Source organism: Macaca thibetana, chromosome 11, assembly GCF_024542745.1.
Source record: "Macaca thibetana thibetana isolate TM-01 chromosome 11, ASM2454274v1, whole genome shotgun sequence".
Lineage (NCBI taxonomy): Eukaryota > Metazoa > Chordata > Mammalia > Primates > Cercopithecidae > Macaca > Macaca thibetana.
In genome coordinates, this window is record NC_065588.1 from 124,900,223 (window position 1) to 124,924,627 (window position 24,405).

At 47.0% G+C, this 24,405-nt stretch overlaps 2 protein-coding genes across 2 annotated transcripts in view; both read left to right on the forward strand.

Annotated features, from left to right (window-relative positions):
- Positions 1–24,405, forward strand: part of TMEM132C (transmembrane protein 132C) — a 435,395-nt gene that overhangs the window by 267,654 nt on the left and 143,336 nt on the right. Inside the window, exon 3 of the mRNA XM_050748580.1 lies at positions 2,368–2,514. Coding sequence (XP_050604537.1) covers positions 2,368–2,514 — 147 coding nt within the window. The remainder of the gene's footprint in view (positions 1–2,367; positions 2,515–24,405) is intronic.
- Positions 1–24,405, forward strand: part of GLT1D1 (glycosyltransferase 1 domain containing 1) — a 582,479-nt gene that overhangs the window by 143,993 nt on the left and 414,081 nt on the right. The window lies entirely within an intron of this gene.

Below are 24,405 nucleotides of genomic sequence, written 5' to 3' on the forward strand. Positions count from 1 at the left end.
TGCCAGGAAACAGGCATATCAACAGCATATCACAGTCTTTATGTCACATAGAGACTTTTCTTAGTGTCTAACAATTCCTGTTTGCCAGTTCATATAAAGAAGGGGGGACTAAAAGGCTATGAGAGGCTCAGAGCCCCTCAACAGCACTTGCTGACTTCAGGCTTCACTGCAGGGCGTGTGGCTGGCTGTTTGGAGAGGCTACAGTGTCAATGCCTATTGCATTTTGGTTTTAGGATGGTAGCACCCTCTGGAATCCTGTGTTTCTCCTGGAGGGTAAAGATCCAGTCTAGGGGGACCCGCCTGGGAATCTCAGCGTTCAGCACACATGGGGTTGTGGGGTCCCTCTATATTCGGTGTGGCACCCCCAGCACCCCCAGTTCCCCACTCGCCCTGATAGCCATACCTGGTGTGAAGTCCTGGCATCACAAACAGGGAAGCTTACTTGCTTCTGGCTGCCTCCTAAACAGACTTGTAGCCAACCCTCTGTATTTCAGTCCTCATTCGCTCTGATTCTGTGACTGATATCACAGCTCCCGAGTCTGGGGGATTCTTTGGTAGAAACTGTGTTGGCTGTTGGCTCTGCTCACTGACAGCTTAAAGCTCTATTTTAAAGTTCTGCTGACTCGTTTGATCCACTGAACTCCCAGTTTCCAGTTTCCCAAATCTGTTGCTGTGGCTGCATTTCCTCTTCTGGTCATGAGATTATGCCTTTTATTTTATTATTATTATTATAACTTTGAGATGGAGCCTTGCTCTGTTGCCCAGGCTGGAGTGCAGTGGCACAATCTCAGCTCGCTGCAACCTCCACCTCCCAGGTTCAAGTGATCCTCCTGCCTCAGCCTCCCAAGTAGCTGGGATTAAAGGTATGCACCACCACACCCAGTTAAGTTTTGTATTTTTTGTGGAGATGAGGTTTCACTATGTTGGCCAAGCTAATCTCGAACTCCCGAGCTCAAGTAATCCATCCACCTCAACCTCCCAAAGTGCTGGGATTGGCCAGGCACAGTGACTTGACACTTGTAATCCCAGCACTTTGGGAGGCTAAGATGGGCAGATCATGAGGTCAGGATATTGAGACCATCCTGGCCAACATGGTAAAACCCAATCTCTACTAAAATACAAAAAAAGTAGCCAGGCGTGGTGGCAGGTGCCTGTAGTTCCAGCTACTCGGTAGGCTGAGGCAGGGGAATTGCTTGAACCCAGGAGGCGGAGGTTGCAATGAGCCAAGATTACACCACTGTACTCCAGCCTAGCGATAGAGCAAGACTTCATTTCAAAAAAAGAAAAGTGCTGGCATTACAGGCATGAGCCACTGTGCCATGAGCCACTGTGCCCAGCTGTCTTATGCCTTTTAAAACAGTCCTTTTGCTCTCCTGTGAGTGGGATTGAGGAAGACGGTATAAGTAGATGTGTGTGCTCAAGCTGCCACTTGTCTCATCCGTTTATTGATAAGGAAACTGAAATTGAGGCTGGCTAAGTGGCGTGATCAAAACAACAGCAGCTTTGGGAGGAGCTCTTTGCCTTTTTGTTTCTTTGTTTCTTGGCCCCTGACTTAATGTATCTTTGTTAAGTGTGTGCCAGGCAAGTTACATTAAGCAGGCTGGGGACTTCCCTGGAGTGATGTAACAATCGCTAACATGTATTAAGTGTGTGTTGTATGCCTGGCACTGTTCTTGTTCTAAACTCTTTAGATCTGTTTAATCATTACAACAGCTTTATTTATAATGGGAGCTGCTATGATCGTTCTCTTTCTTACAGAGGAAGGAGGTGAGGCATGGAGAAGTTATGCCTTGTCCAAATTTGCACAGCTAGAAAGTGGTGAAACTGGGATATGAACCCAGGCCCGGCTTTCCTGGTAGTAGTGACACTGTAGGCCCAGTGACTCTGTGTGGCGGGCTTTCAAGTGGGTTGTAGGCTGTTTAGCTGCATTCCTCCTTTCTCCCCACTTCCCTACTGGATAACAATGCCTCCCACACAAAACCATGACAATCACAAGTGTCTCCAGACATTGCCAAATGTCTCCGGCAGGGCACAGAGCCCCCTGAGTGAGGAGACTGACCCAGGCAGGCTGAGTGCATGCCTTGACAGCTCTGCCCCGCAACCTCCTGGTCTGGTGAGTTACGGGGTCCTTTTTCCTCCCCCTCAGAACCGGACAGCAAGGTCTGTGACTGCCTTATCCACAGGCAGACCCCGCTCGCCCTGCCCTGGCATCACCACCACCGGGTGACTTTGTCTGCCTCTCAGTAGATATGAAAGAAGTGGAAAAGCAAAACAGAAACTAACGGTGGCAACTCTGCAGAGCTGGGTATGTTGGAAAGGCCAAGCCTTAACCCTGTGGCTCTCTCTCTCCCACCTTCATCCCCACAGAGCCAAGGTGAAGAAGGGAGTGAACATCCTGAGTGCTCAGACCCGCGAGCCCCGGCAGTGGGGCGTCAAGCAGGAGGTGGGCAGCGGCGGAAAGCACGTGACGGCCACCGTGGCCTGCCAGCGCCTAGGGCCCGGCCCGCGCAACAGGTAAGCGGTGCGTTCCCTGCAAGCGTGTGTGGTGCCTGGTCCCGGGCCCAGGCCGGCTGCTGCCTAAGAGCCTTGACTTGGACTCGCGTGAGCTGCTGCTCAGAGGAGCTGTTGGACCCACCGCCCGGAAATCTGGAGGCACTGCCATCCACTGCAGGACCCTCTGCCGCTGCAGCAGGGCGGGGTGGGGCGCTCGCTGTGCAGTGCCGCAGGGCGGGCTTTGGAGGAGGGTGAGGTCATCTCTGCTCCGACAGGGCTTATGCATTCTCTGCAGCTGAACTGACTTTCTGGGGGCCTTGCCCTGCCCACATTATCAGAAGGTGCTTAGTTACAAAGTACTCATTTTTCATGAAGGGTAAGATTGAGTCTTCGCGGGATGGAATTTAAGGGAAGGAGGTGACAGTCAGTGGCAATAATGGAGAAGAACCTGCTGTGTGAGATTCACTGTAGACATCCTGGATGATTTTTGAAAATAATTGTTTTCTGGTTGTAAAAGCAATTCATACTCATTTTAGAATATGAGGAAAGCACAGCTGTATGAGGCGGGAATCACACGCCAATATCCTTACTACTCAAGGGTAACCCACTGATAACATGTTTGTTCATTTCCTTCCAGGGTTTTATACCTGTGTAATGCTAATAGATACTAAATACATTTAGTTTACAAATTTGGCACCATCAAATACGTACAGATTTTAAGGACACTACCATTTTCACTTGTATTGGAAACGTTTTCTCTTAACATTAAATATTCCTCCAAAACGTTCCTAATAACTTTATAATATTCTATCGGATGGATTTAACATAATATAAACAACCGACGATGCCTGTATTTTACCATTTAGGTTGATTCCAAGTTGTTTTTAAATTTCAACTTTTATTTTAGATTCAGGGGGTACATGTGCAGGTTTGTTATGGGGGTCTGTTGCCTGAGGCTGAGGTTTGGGGTATGAATGATCTCATCACCCAAGTGGTGAACAGAGCACCCGATGGGTAGTTTTTCAGCCCTTTATTCCCTCTCTCCCCACTCCCCCGTGTCTGTTGTTCCCGTCTTTATACCCACATGTACCCACTGTTTAGCTCCCACTTGTGAGAACATGCGGTATTTGGTTTTCCATTCCTCCATTAATTTGCTCAGGATAATGGCCTCCAGCTGCATCCGTGTTGCTGCGAAGGATGTGAAAATGTTGTTCTCTGTTTATGGCTGTGTGGTAATCTACGGTGGATGTATACCAAATCTTCTTGATCCAGTTCACGGTGGATGGGTTGATTCCGTGTCTTTGCTATTGTGAATGGTGCTGCGACGAACACATGAGTGCCTGTGTCTTTTTGGTAGAACAATTTATTTCCTCTGGGTAGATAGCCAGTAATGGGATTGCGGGTTGGATGGTAGTTCTGAGTTCTTTGAGAAATCTCCAAACTACTTTCCACCGTGAGTGAACTAATTTACTTTCCTACGCACAGCGTGTAAGTGTTCCCTTTTCTCTGCAATCTCTCTGGCATCTGTTATTTTTTTACTTTTTAATAATCATCATTCTGACTGGTGTGAGATGGCATCTCATTGTCGTTTGGATTTATGTTTCTCTGATGATTAGTAATATGGAACATTTTTTTCATCAGTTTGTGGCCCCTCGTATGTCCAAGATTTATTCTTATAGATGATGCAGCAATAAACTACCTTTCACATAAATCTTTATCCACATCCCCTTTTCCTTAAGGTGGCTTCTTAGATTCAAAACGTAAGATTATTTTTCAAGGCTCTTGATATATTCTGCCAGTATATTTTTCTGAAGGGATTAGTATTAAAGAAAGAAATATTCTATTACTGGACACATTTTCTTAAGTGACAGCTGCAAGGCACCATGAAAAATCCTCAAATTCTCTGCTTAGTTTAGAACCACGCTATTCTTTTGCCCATAGAACCCCTCCTCTCTCCTTCCTTTAATGTGTAACCAGAAAAAGAAACTCCAGTGTCCCGAACAGTTCACAAACTCAAATGCCAACCCTCACCACCATTACCCCAAGAAGGATTTTTAGTGCATCTGGCGGGGAGGAGGTCAGGGGCGAAGGCTGGGTGTCCGAATCCTTGAACTTGTGAAAACATGGCCAGAAAGGAATGTGTTTTATGAGTCCCTTGTTCCAAGCAGGAGATCAGAGGCCAAATTAAATCTCCTGAATCGAATGCACATAAAGTCTAATTAACCCATAAGATTAGTGTTGATTATGTAAATGAAAGTGAATGTGTTCATTGGCAGGTGGCGAAGTTATGTATGTGAATAGTTCTTCAGGTGGGAACCTGAATGAGAAGCAGCGCGAGGGAGATGAGCCTCATGGTATCGAGTCCTGAAGGGCTCCTGTTGTCACCCTGTTTGTTCTGAGCTTCCAGGAGCCCTGCTTTGACCCCGTTGTGTTTGCAGTCTCAGTGGTAAGCATTGTGCATGAGTGTCTGCAGCCAGCCATCCTGAATGTTTCGGCAGACTGTGGACAAGAGGAAGATCTGAATCTGCAGAAATAGAGAGTAATGGCATCTGAGGCACAGAAAGAGGCCTGCAGATGGTTAGACGCAAGAAATGTGTTCAAAGAGGAGGGCGGGCAGTGCATTGGGTGGAGTCACTTCTAAGGGCCGTTGTGGTCATGTTGGACCCACCTGGATAATCCCGGATCATCGCCCATATCAAAACCTTCACCTAATCACGTCTGCAAAGTCCTTTTGCCTTGTAAGGTAACATATTCATAGGTTCTAAGAATTAGGATGTAGATGAATTGGCCTGCCTCTGTCTTCTTACAGCATGGCTCCGTCATGCCCATTCAGTCCTGAGTCTTTGAAACGCTGGGTTTGGACACCTTGGGGTACTGAGGTCAGGCCAGTGAGCGCACCTTCCAAGATTCTCAGGGTGGGGAATGGCATTCCTTCCCATGGAATCTTTCTTGGTAGCTGAGGTCTGATAGCAAGATCTTTGTTATGTATAGCACTGCCATGGGCAACGGTGTCGCCCTTCCCGGCTGGGTGCAGCAGAAGCACTCAGTGCCAGCCAGGAGTGTGTATTCTTGCTTCAAGGCGAGGGTTGCTCAGTCAAGTACCTGAAACCTCGTTGGCAATGAGCTCCACCAAGGCCATGACTGTGGCTGCCTGCAGGAACCTCTTGGCAGGACTCTGAGAGCCTGTGCTGGCCGGGATGGCATTCACAAGTGCAGAGAGTGGTTCGTTCCTTGTCTTTGGCTCTTGAAATATCCCGTTGTGAGCTTTTGCATTTATGTGAGTCACCAATTTGAGATGTGGAAGCTGCAACTGTGTTTTCAGATCTCGGCCACATTCCCCTGTTGGCCACGTCCCCTGGCTGGTAAGACAGGGAACCTGGGGAGACAAATAGCTTCAAAAGGGTGAAACTAGTCAGCCCACAGAGGGGCTGCCACACCAGAGGCTTCCCCAAGCAGGTCCAGAAAGGTGGTTCTGGAAGGTTTTACGATCCCCTTGCCAACCATTCCCATCCATGGCTGTTTCTTCAAAGGCACAAACACAAAACACACACACCAAGTCTAACTAAAAGTGGTGGCTTTGTAAACAAACACAGCTTCAGAGCATGTCCCCTGGCCCTTACCTGCATGACCACTCACCCCTATTGATCTCCACACATAGAAGCCTTCTACATCAGGAGACGATGGTAGCTGATCTGGGGAGCTGAGCTCTGAGAGTGGCAGAAAGCTAGTGGTTAAACACGCCTCAAGGGCTCTGAAAGTCATTCTAGTCTATAAGTTTCAAACAGGACCATGAATGGGCACCAAGGGCCTCACTAATCCCTAAAATGGCTTGAAAATATATGGTGTGTGAGAGACCGCCTCCATGTGCCATTCTCTTTACACTAGTTTCATTGTTCTCTTCCAATTCTTTAACTCATATGACCTAGTCGTCCCTGAATTGAACTTGGTTGACCTGTGTTTTTCATGCAGAAATAAAATTTCAATGACATTTGATGGGACATGCAAAATCTCCAATTAGCCATAGTCCCCATTCCACCCTATGTCTTGTATCTGGCCTCTCCACTTGTGAATTGGCTACGTGGTTTGTGAAAGTGTTGTAGTATGAAAATCCAGTGTATCAGTCCAGCTACGTAAGGACCCCATGATCACATAGGACCCACTTAGATCATCTATCTCAAGATCTTCAACCTAATCACATCTACCAAGTCCCTTTGACTTAGAAGATAACATATTCATAGGTTCTAGGCTCTAGGATATGGACAGATTTGCCACAGTCATGCCACATTAAAAAAACCCCAATCTCAGTGCTTTATAACTACAGGTGGCTGTCCACGTCCATGAGTTCTGTGTTCACAGATTCCAGATTTTTGGGGGGGAAGGTTCTGCCTGTACTGCACATATACAGACTCTGGCTTTCCTGTCATTATTCTCTAAATAATATGGTATCACAGTAACTATTTACATAGCACTTACATTATATTAGGTATGAAAAATAATCTAGAGATGATTTAAAGTATACAGGAGGATGTGCATAGGTTATATGCAACTACTACATCATTTTATCTAAGGGACTTGAGCATCCATGGATATTGGATCCATGGATATTGGGGCGACTGTCCAAGCTTTGTTCTCATACTCCCAGGGCTGTAGGTCAAGTGCAGTCTGAGCCTGCTAAGGGGAAGCTGAGACAGGAGACTGCCTTGGGGTGTGAGCTGGCTGGGCTTAGCTCCAAGCCTTGAGCTCAGTGTCTGTCCGTCCATGTGTGTTTGGTCCTGGGCCCAGCCTGAAGGGGCAGAGTTATTCTTGGCGTGCTCCTCTCACAGCAGCTCATTATCCTCTCACCTAAGACCAAAACTGGTGTCCTGTCCACTAACATCCCCTTGGCCAACGTGAGTCAAGAGGTCAGGCCATGGGGTGAGGAAGTCCTCGCCACCCAGACATACGGGGTGGGTGTGCGGAGGGAGTGCGTGCAGCACTCAGTAAAGCCACCATCACCCCCTCGCGTGTCAAAGGGCTGCTTGGCTCAGAAAATTTCCCCTGTCGCTGAAATGTTCTGCACAGTTTCCATCTGTGGGAAGCTCTAGATGTCCCCTTTCCCACGTTCGTTTCTTCAACAAATATTTGTCAAGTGCCCGGTACTTGCCAGCTACCATGCGGACAATCCACGGCCAGGAGTCTTATCAGGGGAAAGTTCGAGGAAGAGATACTGAAAGACTGTCCCGAGTATGAACTCACACCTGGTAAGTGATGAACCGTCTCATGCTCAGCATAGGCTGAAAAATGGCGCTTGAGTGAGTGAGGAAGGATCATAGGTGAGACAAGCAGTGCTGGCTGTGTGCCTCGCACTCTCCAAATGCTTTGCATATAATCCTCCTAAGCATCTGATCCTGCTTCAAGCATTCGAGGTAGACAAAGTGAGCTATGATCTCAATTTACATTGGGGGGGAAACTGAGACACGATGCATTTTTCAAACCCACTCAGTAAGAGGTGGAGGTGGAATTCAAACCCAGAAGTTCTGCCTCGAAGAACAAGCTGTCGTTTGAGCTTATTCTTGTCCTAATACGAAATACACCCAATGGACCACCCTGGCTGACAGACACTGTTCTACCCGGGTCCCGGTACATCTCTTTTACTGCTCTATATCCATCGGTAGGTGTGTTAGCCAGCCAGAGCTGCCTGACCAAAATTCCACACACTGGTTGGCTTAAAACACAGAAATTTATTTTCTCACCATCGGGACTCTGGAAAGTCTGAGATCAGGGTGCTGTCAAGGGTAGTTTCTGGTGAGAAATCTCTTCCTAGCTTGCAGATCACCACCCTCTGAGCATCTTATGTCCTCAGAGGGCCTTTCTTCTGTGCGTGGAGAGAGAGAAGCTCCTGGTGTCTTTTCTTTTCTTTTCTTTTTCAAGACAGGGTCTTGCTCTGTCACCCAGACTGGGGTGCAGTGGTATAAACAGGACTCACTGTAGCCTTGACTTCCTGGGCTCAAGCGATCCTCCTCTCTTAGTGCCCCAAGTAGCTGGGACGACAGGCATGCACCACCGAGCCCAGCTAATGTTTGTATTTTTTTTGTAGAGATAGGGTTTCATCATGTTGCCCAGGCTGGTCTCAAACTCCTGAGATCAAGTGATCCACCTACCTTGGCCTCCCAAAGTGCTGCGATTACAGGTGTGAGCCACTGTACTTGGTTTCTTCCTCTTCCTGTAAGGACACCAGTCCTATGGGATTAGAGCCCCCTCTTATGACTTTATTTAATCTTAATTACCATCTTAAAAGCCTGCTCTCCAACTATAGTCACACTGGGGATGAGGGCTTTGTGATATGAATTTTGGAGGGAGCAATTCAGTCCGTAATCCTGGGGTTTGCTCTGTCATCCTGAACCTGCTTCCGTCACTGCACCACCTGGGGCTGCCCCTCACTTTTGTGCACTCGTGCAGATTCTTGGAAAAGCCTGGGAGCTTCTCCCTGGGGTCCTCTTTGCCAATGATGGATGGGTGTGGAGTGCGAAAGCCCAGCCCCGTCTCCCCCATTGCAGACAACTCTGAATTGTCATGGACACAGCTTGACTCAGAGCTTCCCACAGGATCAGGCTGCAGGCTGGGTCTTTGAAAGCACACCTTCCCTTTGCTTCGTCCTGCAATGTGAACTATTTCCCTCTCCCCTTCTCGCTTTCCAGTTTCTCCTGGTGGGTGGGGAGAAAGGAAACAACATCCTTAGTCGGTCACTTGCAAATGAATCCTCATCTTGTGATCTGCTTCTAACGAACCCAACCTGAGACTCTCAGAAACATAAGAGCCCCCCACTTCCTCCCCTGGTGAAATGGCCTCTTAGACAGGCAGAGAGCACTTGTTAGGAAAACTGTCAAACAAGCCAGCTGTTTTGCTGGAGCACTGTCTCCCTGTAACCTAGAACCTCTGAAAGACCTGTGGGTTGTTATGGTCCTGAAACCATCTGTCTATAAACACTCAGACCCAGGAAGATAGCTTGCACCTGGTCCGTACACACACCAAACTGTGTGGCATTTGGTTTCCAGGCTCCCCATCACCCTGGGAGAGATCTGAGCATCTCGACAGTCAGGCAAAGTCAGCCAACAATTTACCAGAGTGCACGTCGTATTTACAGGGTGCGAGGCCAACAGAGCAATTAGCATGCCGCCCAGGTCCTTCCCCGTCAGCACCCTGTGACTGAGAGGATCGAGCATGAGGCCAATGCTTCTGTGTCTGCAGGGAAGAGGCATACAAGCACGTGGACAGTGTGCTGAAAGGCAGGAACACATCTTGCCGTCCTTTTGGCATCCTCCTGTTTCTTAGGAAGCATCTTCCGCTTCCCCCTTCATCTCCTTTCCCTGATCTGCATCTTTTTTCAAAACCAGGTGTCTGGGTGAGTCTGAGCAGCTGGGGAGCAGCGAAGCGAGCAGTGAGTCTGACCTCAGCACTGGCAGGAGGGAAGAGCGGACCCTGGCTGCTTTTGATTCAAACGTTGCACCTTGATCTAGTAAAGGTTTCTGCCTCAAGCATTCCTGGAGCCTTACTTTAAACTCATTCCTCCAGGGAAAATGCCAAAAATGAAGTGTTTCTTTAAACTGTAGGCATGCTCTGAAGTTTAGGGGGGACTCTGTGTTGGTAATGCAACCCCCTGAGGCTGTTGATGAGGCGGGCTCCCCAGTGGGGTTGGTGTAGGCACACCTGCCTGCCGCTCAACTTCCCACTGGCCCACATGCACCTGCGCTGTTAGGTGCTAAATACCTTCACTTAAACCGGTTCACTGATGCGTCTCAAGTTTCCCATTTAGGCATTCTTATTAAAACACTACTATTCACATCTCTTCCAGAAGCAAATAGAGTATCTTAAAAATAGAAACTTACATAGAAAACCGTAATATTCTGTAGATTTTATAGTGCTTGACAGCACACAGAATAACACTGTGTATATTTCACTGTCTCGGGCACTTTACAAAATGCTCTGTGTACATTATTTCAGTAAATCTTTCTAATGGTCTCAAGAACTGAGGCGTCATACCATTGGGTAGATAAAGAAAAGAATAAAGGCACTCGCAGGAAATAAGCATCCAAATGAGTATTTATGCAAATCATAAAAAAGTTTTATTTTAAAAATAACTTTAATGTACACAAATAAATGGAGAAAATGCCTATCAGTTGCACAAAATAAAAGTGAGCATAAACAAATACAATTAAAACATAAAACTCCTGGCCAGGTGCTATGGTTCATGCCTGTAATCCCTGCATTTTGGGAAGCCGAGGCGGGTGGATCACCTGAAGTCAGGAGTTTGAGACAAGCCTGGCCAACGTGGCGAAACCCTGCCTCTACTGAAAATCAAAAATTAAGCTGTGTGTGGTGGTGCGTGCCTGTAATCCCAGCTACTCAGGAGGCTAAGGCAGGAGAATGGCTTGAACCCAGGAGGCAGAGGTTGCAGTGAGCCAAGATCACGCCACTACACTGTAGCCTGGGCAACAGAGGGAGACTCTGTCTCAAAAAAAAAAAAAAAAAAAAAAAAAAAAAAAAAAAAAAAAAACATAAAAATCCTATTGAAGTCTAGCTGGCTAATGTTAGCAGCAAGAGGCTGTGTGCTTGCCTTGGAGGTTAGAAAGGTGTTAGCAGGTGTCAGGGAAGTGCTGTGGACACATGAGAGTGCAGGGATGTCCAGTCTTTTGGCTTCTTTGGGCCACATTGGAATAACAATTGCCTTGGGCCACACATAATATATGCTAACACTAACGATAGCTGATGAGCTGGAAAAAGAAATTGCAAAACAGTCTCATAATGTTGTAAGAAAGTTTACGAATTTGTGTTGGGCCACATTCAAAGCCGTCCTGGACCACACACACAGCCTGTGGGCTACAGGTTGGACAAGCTTGCAACCAGACCAAGCTGAGATTTCCTTCTACTTCCCTTTTTATTAGGCTTAGTTTTTTCAATGCCTTTATTTTACTTTCATAATCATAAAAACGTATTCAAAGATACGTTTTTTAAACCCATATTCCGTATCTTATGTGACTATTACCATTATTGCGTCCTGCCTTGCAGAGTGTATATAAGTATGTTTATACCATTGGGATCAGTCTGTAATATGTTATGTCTCTTTTGGTAACTTAACATTGCCAAAGTACTTTGCTTGTCCCATACTTAGCTTTTTAAATGACTGAGTAAGCGGATGGACCTGAATTTATTTAGAAAGCCCCTCGTGGGACACCTGGGTTGTTTGTTCCCAGCTTTTTAGTATAAATGAACCAGTGGCAGACATTTCTACGATGATATGGTGCTGCCTTTCCCTCCGCTCTGAATCGTGGAGCCCTGGGAGCTGCTGTGAGGGATCTCTAGTCCGAGTTTCCGCTGTTCCTAACTTTATTTTGTCACCCCTTCTCCCTGGGGTGACAACATAGAAACTGAGGAACAAAACCAAAAGCTGGCACCAGATGAGTGACGGGGCCAGGGAAGAGGCGGGGAGCCAGGAATGGCCTGCGGGAAGAGAGGGAGGGGCCCCGTGTGGCACCCCTTTTACTCCTCCAATCCCTCCTTATTGCAGCTCCAGGGGTGTCTGTGCCCGGGAATGGTTATAGGCCCTCTGGGAGACTTTCGCTTTAACCTCAAAACTTCTAAAAGAATCTAAAAAGGAAACACTGTCTGTCCACCTGATTCAACCTTACTCAAGGGATGCATGTTGCCTTTTGGAAACCCTCCTGAGATACTTCATCAGTCCTATAGACTGGCTGTCACGGACACTTGTAATTGTAGGGCTGCATGCCAAGAGGCTGCAAAGCTAGCTGGACTCAGAGGCATCCACGCGAAATTCTGTGCCATTTAACCAGGAGCTCAAACGCAAGGGACAGGTGAAAGGAGGAGGTGGGTAAGGAAGTGGGTGGAATGCCCATGCTCTGCAGGCTGCAAGAGACAGGGAGGGTGGCAGGCTGCACCCTCTTAGAGGACACATTCATTCTTTAGGCTCTAGAGCCTTCCCAGGTGGGAATGCAGGCTGTGAGTTGCCACATCTCTGGATTTTTCTAGACCTGCTGAAAATCCAGAAATCTTTCCATTTTTTAACATTTGCTTGGATGTTTAAAATCACTGTGCAAATCAAACAAAAGGTATATTGTTCAGGAAAAATTGTTCATCAGGAAGTAAACCATGTGCAAAAGTGGCCTGTTTGAGTCAAAATAATGCCTGTTTTCTTTAGGAGGTTGATTGCCTGTATTGTCCAGGTACAGAGTTTGCAGCAAACAGCTGTCCGGGAACTCAACTGTGCCTCTTTTGGAGGGACTTAGAAAGGAGGCCAGCTGTTTCAAAGACTCAGCTGCCCCTCATTTTCACCACACGCACCGTCTTAAACAGACCAAATCGCACAGACGCTCCTGTATTTCCAGCAGATGCTATAAACACACATCTGAGCTCTGGTTCTTACGACTCTAAGTGTCAGCCCTAATTGGGATCCTGGTGCATGGCATGGAGTTCTTTCTCCCTGCTCCTCTTGTTTTCCAGCTTCTAGTTCGATGGGGTGGTCTCTGGGCCAGTGTTCCCCAGGCCTCCTTGGAGGAGACTGGGATCCACATGCTTCCATAGAACAGTGAATGATGCCTTTCCCGTTCTTTCCCCCAGCCCGGAACAGAAGCAGCTGCTGCATCCCCAGGCTCCTTAATTCAAGAGCCAGCATCATGCTTCAGGGACTCTCTGCTGCAAGGGAGAAAAGTAAATCAGGCAGGTAATAAAACGAGAAGGCTTTTTCCAAAAAAACCCAAAATCATTGAAAATGGTGAATAAAATGCCCATTAGTATTCATTTAAGCAGTCTCAATTGCATACCTTATATACATAACTGTGCTTGGCTATTTGTTTTGGAGAATTCTGGAACATGAACACGCTCATAGCTGCTTAAACAGTTTTCAGCAGTGCTTAGAGGAATGAAGTGCTAAAATAATCTGCGTTTCCCTAAAGGAAATTGCTCAAACCAACTGCTTTCTGTAAGAGATGTTTGAAGATTGCAAACTACCACGAATTAAAATCTCCCAACCAATGGCATAAACTTACATTTTGGGTCCCCTCCTAAAACAAGTTAAAAAGTGTCTCCCACTCCACGCACCCAAAACTTATAGTAGGCTTCTGTGAGGATCTGCAGCAGGATAATTTATTGATACACAAGTTGTGTGGGTCTCCGTACAACTCTCCCTCCTTTTCACCTGCAGCAGGCGCCAGGCCTTCGGCTTCCTGGACTCCATAGAGGTTCGTGGCAAACGTTGACCATTAAAGCCCAAGATCATTGAGGTTATTATTGTTGCCTAACTTTTTTTTTTTTTTTTTTTTTGAGATGAGATCCCATTCTGTCACTTAGGCTGGAAAGCAGAGGCACGGTCATGGCTCACTGCAGCCTCGACCTCCTGGGCTCAGGTGATCCTCCCATATCAGTCTCTTGAGTGGCTGGGACTACATGTGTGCACCACCACACCCAGTTAGTTTTTGTATTTTTGTGTGGAAAAAGGGTCTCATTGTGTTACCCAGGCTGGTCTCAAACTCATGGGCTCAGTGATCCTCCCACCTTGGCCTCCCAAAGTGCCGAGGTTACAGGCATGAGCCACTGCGCCTGGCCCGAGTTGTCTGCCATTTGTAGATAAATAAACTCTTCCAAGAGAATTTGCTGGAGGCATTGGGGTGGTGGGTGCAGAGTGGCAGAGAGGAACAGTTGAAGAGAGGCTGTGAAAGAGCCTGAAAGAAGATTTTACCGGAGACTGAAGGGCCAGGTCTGGCATCCCAAGCCTCGATTTGATTTCTGACATGGTGAAGGGGCTTCCCCATTGCTTGATGCTGTTTCAAAATGCAAGCCCCACGGTTTGTCATCCCATCAAGACTACCTACCATGGAGGAAATGAATTTTCCCAAAAGAAGTCAGGATGTGTCTACAGAGGAGGAATAGATGCTGGGCAGTAAAAGCCGATGTGTAGGGCATGGCGCCCGTGAGAACCTGCACAGTGTTGGACAGTTTGTCCACACCATCACCCATTTCCCTTATACGGTGAGTAGTAATAGGATCCATCTTCAAATTAGGACACTCTGTGTTATAGGTTGTACTTTTTTCAGAAATATTCCCAAGGAACATACTCTCCATGTCCCTAACCCGCATGCTCTTCTGGAACCTCTCCACTCTCCCATGAAGGGGTGGCAACCTTGTCTTCTCCCCTTGAAACTGGGTGGGCTGCAGTCACTGGTTGACTCATAGTGCTGAGTGGAAGTGATGCTATGTCACTTTCAAAGCTAAATCATAAAAGTGCCCTGCACCAACATGGAGGGAGCCCTATTGTCCAAAGCCACCATGCTGTGAGGAAGCCCAACTATCCCATGTGGAAAGGCCACAAGGAGGACCCCTGAGCCTTGTGAATACAGCATGGTGTCCAGCTGCCCCTGACCGCTCCCGCCACTGTCTGACAGCAACTGCATGAGAGACCCAAGCCAAAGACACTCAGCTAAGCCCTTCCAGCATTCTTGACTCACAGAAACAATGAGAAACAATAAAATGATTGCTTTAGTTTTATACCACTACGTTTTGGGGTGATTTGTAGCATAGCAACATAAAAGTGAAAAACAGGGGAACTCAGAGGAGTTCAACTACTTGCCAAGCCCACACAGCTACTAAAGATCAGTGTCAATATTTTAATCCTTTTCTCTCTGGTTCTAAATGCCCTTTCTTCTCCCACAACAAGGAAGAGATTCCTAAGCAAAGAGAGATTGACAGGCTTGTCATCTTACACCAAGGCACCCTTCCCACTTCCCTGCCCAGCATCACCTCTGGAAGCTTATTTCATTTCTTTTGGCACCCAAGCCTCATTTAAGGTATTTCATGGCCAGAATGAGGAGTTTCTGCTTTCTTCATCCCCATCATAGTCTGACATGTGGTCCCCAGTCAAAACTGAAAATGTATGAAGCAAATATATCTCTCAGCATCTGTCCTGAAATGATTTATTATATCAAGTTAACAAGTCTCTCAAGCTCTTGCCAGACCAGTAATTAGCTTTAGGGAGAGGCTGGGAAGCTGATACTCTGGCCTCTGACATAAAGCAGGTGCATTTCAGAACAGTGTCTCGTCTTAGAGACCCTGCCTTACCAAGAGGCACAGGTGAGGTCCCCCCCCTGAAGCCATGCCTCTGTTACTGGTCCTCAGAGAGCAAACTAGACACTAGAACAGGGTTGTGGGGCTACATTTTTAATATCCCTAAGGCTCTGTGTGTCTCAGAGAACATATACACTGTCTTCTCAGCCACCACTGAGCCACCATGCCATGCAAAGTTCATCCACTTTAGAAAACCCTTCAGATTTCTTTTTTTTTTTTTTTTTTTGAGACGGAGTCTCGCTGTGTCGCCCAGGCTGGAGTGCAGTGGCCGGATCTCAGCTCACTGCAAGCTCTGCCTCCCGGGTTTTTACGCCATTCTCCTGCCTCAGCCTCCCGAGTAGCCGGGACTACAGGCGCTCGCCACCTCGCCCGGCTAGTTTTTTGTATTTTTTAGTAGAGACGGGGTTTCACCGTGTTAGCCAGGATGGTCTCGAACTCCTGACCTCGTGATCCGCCCGTCTCGGCCTCCCAAAGTGCTGGGATTACAGGCTTGAGCCACCGCGCCCGGCCAACCCTTCAGATTTCACAGACTCTTGTTACTGAGACTCCTTCTCATACCTGGCTGAATGATCTTCACAAGACAGTGGCAAACAGCGGTAAAAAATGAGCAGTTGCCTTTTTATTTTTAATGTAATGGATTTGTTTTCTACATCAGAGGTAAAGTTTTTCCTCACACGGTGCCCAGATTTCAAGTACTCCACAAAGCAATTTGGTGCCACAAATAACAATGTGGTCTCTTGAGCCAGCCCGGCAACGTGGATTCACATCTCGGCTCTTCTGCCTGGAAGCTGTGTGGTTTTGTGCACATTAGTCAGTCTCCTTTGGTCTCACATGAAAATGAGATGATAAGTAATAATAGTACCTTTGCTGAGGAGTGCTTGTGAGGATTAAGTGGGTTAATATATGGGGGTGCCCACCTGGAGTGTTAGTTGTGTTTTTTATGGAACAAGGCCTCCTTAAGTTCTTCCTGAGATTTTTCACACAGTGGTGCAGAATATCTTGCATTATCATTGTGGCAGAGGCACAGCACTGTTTTTCCTTGGTGGCAGATATGGTTTGGCTGTGTCCCCACCCAAATCTCATCTTGAATTGTAGCTCCCATAATCCCCACATGTCATGGGAGGGACCCGGTGGGAGGGAATTGAATCACGGGGCTGAGTTTTTCCCATGCTGTTCTCATGACAGTGACTAAGTCTCATGAGATCTGATTGTTGTATAAAGGGCAGTTCCCCTGCACACGCTCTCTTGCCTGCCACCATGTAAGATGTGCCTTTGCTCCTCCTTTGCCTTCCACCGTGATTGTGAGGCCTCCCCAGCCATGCTCAACTGGGAGTCCATTCAACCTCTTTCCTTTATAAATTACCCAGTCTCTAGTATGTCTTTATTAGCAGCCTGAGAATAGACTAACGCAGTGGCACAGGCCAACCACTGAGCTATACTGCCCTGCTGCCTTTGATTCACTCCAGATTCCCACTGGAAGCTCTATCCTGTCCGCCTCCCTCTTCCTTTCAGTGGCTGGTTGGCTCTGGCCTTTACTGCCACCCTCAGGGCAACCCATAGGTAAAAGAGAGAACAGTGCCCAGTCAGAGGGCACCTGGTGATTGAGTATTTTTTACTTTGACTATTTATAAGCCAACACTAAAGGTCCTAGGCTTGTTGCAATTTGTCACCTTCCTAAGGTATATTCCCCCTTGTTCCTACTTCTATTATTTTTATAATCTTGATTTATTTGGGGGTAACAGGTAATACATTTATATAGTTCCAAACTCAAAAATTATACAGACTTATATACAAATATCTATTTCTGCCTCCAGCCACCCAGTGCAAGACCCCAGAGGTGATCAACATTTGCAGTTTAATGCATACCTTTCCAAAAATATTTCCTGCATATGCAAACACACACACACAGACACACAGACACACACAGACACACACACACACACACACACAGACACACACACACACACAGACACACACACAGAGACACACACATACAGACACACACAGAGACACACACAGGAACACACAGACACACAAACAGGCACACAGACACACACAGACACACACACAGACACACACACAGAGACACACAGGCACACACAGACACACACAGACACACACACAGAGACACACACACACAGACACACACACACATTTCCTCTCCCACTGCAACGCCAATTTTTTTTTATCTAACAATGTATCTTGTATTTTTTCCATGTTAGTACATAAAGTTCTTTATTATTTTTTTCAAACATTTGTATATTATGGTATATAGCGTAATTTATATAAACCAACCCCCATAGGACCTGGCATTTAGGTTGTTCCCAGGTTTTTTTTTCCTGAAAGTACTGCTTTGAATAACCTTATGCAAAGACTGTTTTGTACTTCTGTAATCATATTCGTGAAGTAAACTCCAGCAGTGGACTAGCTGAGTAAAATGGTGTGGGCATTTACAAATCGTATAGATATTAGCATGTTACCCTGCACAGAGACCGCGCCCATTCACACCCCACCATCTTTACCCACATATTACTCATAGGCTGTCTGACCTTTGAGACTCATATTTTATGTACTCAGAAATGACTTGGCTGTCGAGTGGCCTGAGATTACCACTCACCGTGGGAATCGTGCTGTGGATTTTTAGGATTTTGTGCCAGAGCCAGCCCCGTGACTCCTGGGAAGCTCTAGCATGGTATTTGTGAGCCTGGGATCCACCGAGTCACTGGTGCATCCCCCTTGGGTCTGCTGCAGGGACAGCTACTGTGTATGAACAGGGACCATGTGCGGGCTTCACCTTGTGTCTCCTCTAAATTCTCACTTAACCTGGGCTCTCTAGTTCCGCTCTTTCTACCAATGCCAGCCCCATCTTTCTTTTCAAAATGGCCAAAGTGTTCTCTTTAAAACATAAATCAGGCTGGGCACGGTGGCTCATGCCTATAATCCCAGCACTTTGGGAGGCAGAGGCAGGTGGATTGGACACTAGAACAGGGTTGTGGGGCTAGATTTTTAATATCCCTAAGGCTCTGTGTGTCTCAGAGAACATATTCACTGTCTTCTCAGCCACCACTGAGCCACCATGCCATGCAAAGTTCATCCACTTTGGAAAACCCTTCAGATTTCACAGACTGTTGTTACTGAGGCTCCTGGGCTCAAAGCGTTGAGCCCAGGAGTTTGAGAGCTGTTGAGGGCAACATAGTGAGACCCTGTCTCTACAAAAATACAAAAGTTAGCCAGGCATGGTGGCACATGCCTGTAGTCCCAGCTAGTGGAGCGGCTGAGGCAGAAGAATCACTTCAGCCCAGGAGATAGAGGCTGCAGTCAGCCATGATGTCGCCATTGCACTCCAGCCTGGGCAACAGAGGGAGACTCTGTCTCAGTCAGACCAGGGAACTTCCTGTTGGCTCAGTCTTTGCATTTCTTTCTGATAAATCCCCAAGCTTGGTCGTGGCCTGCAAGATTCTGAATGATCTGGCCCCTGCCCACTCCGGACCTTACCCCATGCTTCTCCCATCACTGGCAACTCCTCTCCCACAGTGGCCTTCCAGAAGACCTGACCCTGATGAGCTAGGTGTATTTCTACCCCAGGCCTCTTGGATCTGCCATTCCCTCTGACTGGACTCTGCATGACCAGATTATTCTCATTTCTACATCTTAGCTTTAAATATTCCCCAAGAGGCTGTCTGTGACCACCATGGTGATCACCTGCTTCATCTTGTTTCTAGAATTCACCAGTATGGAATCACCTTGTGTCTTTATTTGCCATCTGTCTCTCCATGAGAATGCAGACTTCGCCATGGCAGGGAAGTGCCTATTGCCCTCACGTCTGTGTGTTTAGGGCTTAACTCAGTTCCTGGCACAGGGAAGGGATGGAAATGTTAGCTGCATGAATACATGTATTGCTGAGTGAATGATCTTTGTAACAATATGTTATCTTGTCTCTAGTTTACAGATGAAGAAATGGGATCAGAGAGTCCCATATGAATGCTGAATGACTAAATAAATGATGCTTGTCATGATAGATTGAATTAGAGCCTGTTGTCCCATTGTACAGATAAAGGAAGAGCCTCAGACAGTCTGTATGTGCTGAGAGAAGCGTGCCCTAAGAGTCAATGATGGGGCCCCAAGGTTTTGGAAGGGAAATGCAAGCAAAGACCAAAGTTACTGTCATGCGCCATGGCTTCATCCCCTCCCCCAGACCTCCCTGCCAGCTCTCCTCCTCTCAGCAGCTGTGATAAAGGCAGGGGGAGGATTTATTGTTCATGCAGTGAGGGATTTATGAAGCAAAGTTTTTATGTCAATGTTGTACTAGGCACTGCTGGACGTATAGACATTCTGTTAAGATGTTATTCCAGTTGGCAAGAACTTCATGGCTTTGCCCAAGCTTGAAATTTGCTAATCATAAGGAAATAGAGAGCTTCTCCATCTTTATTTTCCGTGCCAGTCTGCCTCTCAGAAATCAGAGACTTGCAGGGAGCACGAAAGGTCAGGCTACTCCCCTAAAAGCTTGAGAACGGAAGAGTCTTCACATGCTGCCTTCTGTATGCCTGTTAAACCCTCCCAGTTAAGGACCATCTGACCACATCAGCCTGATTGGAAGGTCTTAGAAGAAGCCCCTGAACTTTTGTATTTATATTCATTAATCAAATAATTATTAAGTGCCTTCTAAGCAGTGGGCATATTAGAGTTCATTAGGTCTGTACCATGACCGTGTGGACTTCATTGTTGGTTAGAAAAGATGCACGCCGGGCCGGGCGCGGGGGCTCACGCCTGTAATGGCACTTTGGGAAGCCGAGACGGGCGGATCGCGAGGTCAGGAGATCGAGACCATCCTGGCTAACACGGTGAAACCCCATCTCTACTAAAAAAAAATACAAAAAATTAGCTGGGCGAGGTGGCGGGCGCCTGTAGTCCCGGCTACTCGGGAGGCTGAGGCAGGAGAATGGCGTGAACCCGGGAGGCGGAGCTCACAGTGAGCTGAGATCCGGCCACTGCACTCCAGCCTGGGCGGCAGAGCGAGACTCCATCTCAAAAAAAGAAAAAAAAAAAGAAGAAAGAAAAGATGCATGCCAAAAAGTATTCAGTTGCAACTATGGCAAATGCTATAAAGAAGAGGTGTGCAGTGTTAAGGAACCTACATAAAGAAGTGTATGACTTAGGATATGGGCCAATTGCTTGCAAAAGAGACTTTGTTTAAAGTGGTATGAATTTCAGAAACATAATTTTTTCTGTTCCATAGAGATCCAAAGTGGTTTGGTGCCTCTATTCTGCGGTGCCATCAGAAGCCCAGTCTCTTTTCTCCTGGTACCACTAGAGACTGCCCTTGTTGATATGATTCAAGATGGTGTGCTAGTACGTGGAAGCCCAGCCAATGGGAGGGTGGAAAGCGAGGGAAGGCAGTGGAGCAGAGAAGAGATGGGTGGGGTGTTGTGGGGAGTGGTCCCGGAAGATACCGTCAGCCAAGTAGACTATCCCAATAGCCCCAAATAAGGATCCAATGTGCATCTACCTTCCCGCCACCATCTACCCCAAACTACAGCCTCTGCAAAACTGGGGACCACAAGCCCATGTGGCCTGGTGCCAAGCATTCTGAAATGACACCCAAGCCTCTCAAGATGGCAAAATACTTGAGACTGTGGTTCAGGAGAAAACATAGCAAAACACCTATTTTTTTCAAAGCGGTATGGAAAGAGACAGTCTCTCAACACAGAGAGATTATCTTAATAACTTTAAATTGGCCCTTCAGACCTCTTACTTCTCAAAGACATCTATAAGGCTGTTCTGTAAGGCTGTTCTCCATGCCTTTCCTGGGTAACCTAATACGTTTTTTTTCTTTCTGTTTTCAGCATCACATTAATTCTTCATAAGTGGTCCTTATTATTCCCTACTTGTTCCATCTCCAGTGCAATATTTTCTCACCAGCGGTGTGTAAACTAGGCCGGCTAAATGGCAAAGATGCCTCATTCATCATGTCTTTAATTTCCCCACCTTAGGAGGAAGCACTGCAGCTTCAGTGTAGGATGAAAGCAGATCACCTTAATACTTCACCGGCTGCTTGGGCTGAGGCTCTGCATGCCTCGCCTTCCTACCATGGAGCAGACAAGGGCAAGCGACTACATTAAAACCACAGTGGTCACTGCTGTAACCATGGTGGGTGTAGATTGATTAGGATAAAGGGATCAGCTTCTGTGACAGCAGCCCCCAAATCCCTGGTTCAACAAGATAGAGCAGATTTCTCTCCTGTTTGCATGTTGAATTCTTTTAGCAGCTTCCACTCTGCAAAGGTGGCAAGTACCCAGACTCCTGCCACCTTGTGGCTCCATCACCCCAAAATGTTGCTACAGTCAGTGCAATCCAAGATAGCTCATCACCACCATGAACTCCAGCCAGGGAGAGGGACAAAGGGGAAGCCAGAAGCCTGCTGTTTTCTTTTAAGTGCAGGACCCAGAAGCTCTTGACCCAGAAGCTCTGTGTCATGTCCCATGACAGAACAGGCACACTAGCTGTGCCTAGCTGCAAGGGAAGCAAGGAAATGTCATCTTGTATCCTGGTTAACCATGTGCCATGCTCGAAGGCACAGGGGAAGAACGGGACAGCTGATAGTCTCTACTCAAATTCAAGTACAAATCTGAAAAAACTCGGAGAATGAATGTTGAAGGAAATCTAACATGAGTCCTCTGGAGCAGAGGAACATCCGGGAGTCAGACAGGAGGTCCAGAGCCTTGGCAGGCCCTGGAGGCACACTCTGGAAGGAGGTCATCTGGACAGAAAGGTGAGGACTCAACTGCAAAGGACACAAGTGGGCTTTGAAAAGTTTTCAATCACATGAGCAAGAACCAGGAGAGCACGGGAGGGCTGGTCAGCAGAAAGAGAGACTTTAATATTTAAGATGACCATTGCCACAAGCCAAGGACTCCTGTTTGCTCCCTGGAATGATAACAATAATGATGATACGATCATCGGATGTTCCTCATTGGCGGAGCTGCTGCTATTTTCCTAGCACTGTGCCGTGCGCTCTTGGGCAAGTCTGGGTCTGATGTGATTGAATTTGAGCATTGTATATTCCTGGAAGAATCACACTTCAGACCTCAGACTTCTCACGCATAAAATGGGTGAGAAGAAAATGGGTCATAAGATTGTTGTGGGGATGACAAGTGATGTAAAACTGTGAAAAGCTTAGAACTGTGCTTGATGCTTAGCAAATGCTCAATAAATATTATCTCTTGTCTTAGTTCATTTGGGCTGCTCAAACAAAAATACCATAGACTGGTTGGCTTAACCCATTTATGCCCGAGGTTGCAATTTTTTGAATTTTTGCAATCAGACCTTGGCGATGATCTTGAGCAACAGGATGTAAATAACTCCCACATGCTTAGCATTCCAATAATGGAACACTAGGCATAAATAGCTACCTTCATTTCTCAAAGTTCCGGAGACTGTGAAGCCCAAGATCAAAGCAGCCACAGACCTGTTGTCTGAGGAGGGCTGCTTCTGGGATTGCAGTAGGCTGCTGTCTCCTTGTGCCTCACATGGCAGAGAGAGTGCTCCAGGCTGTTTATCTTCTCATAAGGACGTTAGTCCTATCGTGGGGGCTCTGCGCTCAAGATCTCATCTAAACTTGCTCAGCTCTAAAAGTCCTCACCTCTCAATACAATTGCATTGGGGGTTAGGGTTTCAACATATGAATTTTAGGGAGGCACAGATACGCAAGCCACAACACCTTTATAATAATTATCATTTCTCACGGCCTTGCAAAGGAGTCATTGAGGAGAGGCTTCAGCCATCACAGCATCATCTCCAGCAGTGCCCCACAAGCCAGCATGAAACTCAAGTACAAACTCTGCTGCCTGGCCTGGACCGTGTCAAGGCCAGCACTGTCCAGCAGTGCTGTATGCCCACCCCGTGCTGCTGTGCAGGAATTCCAGTTCAACCATGATGATTTCTGTGCACGAGTTCCAGTGTGACTGTGATGATTTCTGTGCAGGAGTTCCAGTGCGACTGTGATGATTTCTGTGCAGGAGTTCCAGTGTGACTGTGATGATTTCTGTGCAGGAATTCCAGTTCGACCGTGATGATTTCTGTGCAGGAGTTCCAGTGCGACTGTGATGATTTCTGTGCAGGAGTTCCAGTGCGACCATAATGATTTCTGTGCAGGAGTTCCAGTGCGACTGTGATGATTTCTGTGCAGGAGTTCTGGTTCGACCATGATGACTTCTGATTCTTACATCAACCCTGAGATGTGGGTGTGATGAGTCTCATATTCGAGAAAACAATGTAAGTGCAGTGGCGGGGTTGAGAGATAACATCTGCCATTTAAAATCAGCTCTGCCACTTACATCTCAACAACTCAGGGAAGACACTTCTCTGGGCCTCAGTTTCCTTGTCTCTAAAAGGGAACTCGTGTTTCTCACCTCATAAGATTGCCCTCAAGAGCAAATGATTTGACAAGTGCCACATGCTTGGCCCAACACGAGAGCTGCTGATATTAGGAAAGCCAGGCATTCTTGTTTGTGGGAGGCAGCCTCTGACATGGTCTCCAGGGATCCTCTCTTCCCGGTAGTCATGCCTTTACACAATCCTGTCCTTTTCCATGGCCTAGACTGGCGATGCTCTTCACCGATGTTATGGGATATTGTTATGGAGAATGGTCTGAGAAAGATAATAACTAATTAACAAAAATATTATGGGATATCTAACTAACCAACAGTGATCTGCCACTCCCATGATTAGGTGGTAAAGCCTGGGGCTTATGTGTTGCTAGCCAACTCCATTGTCTTCTTGGCGTATGTGCTGGCAGAGCCCACC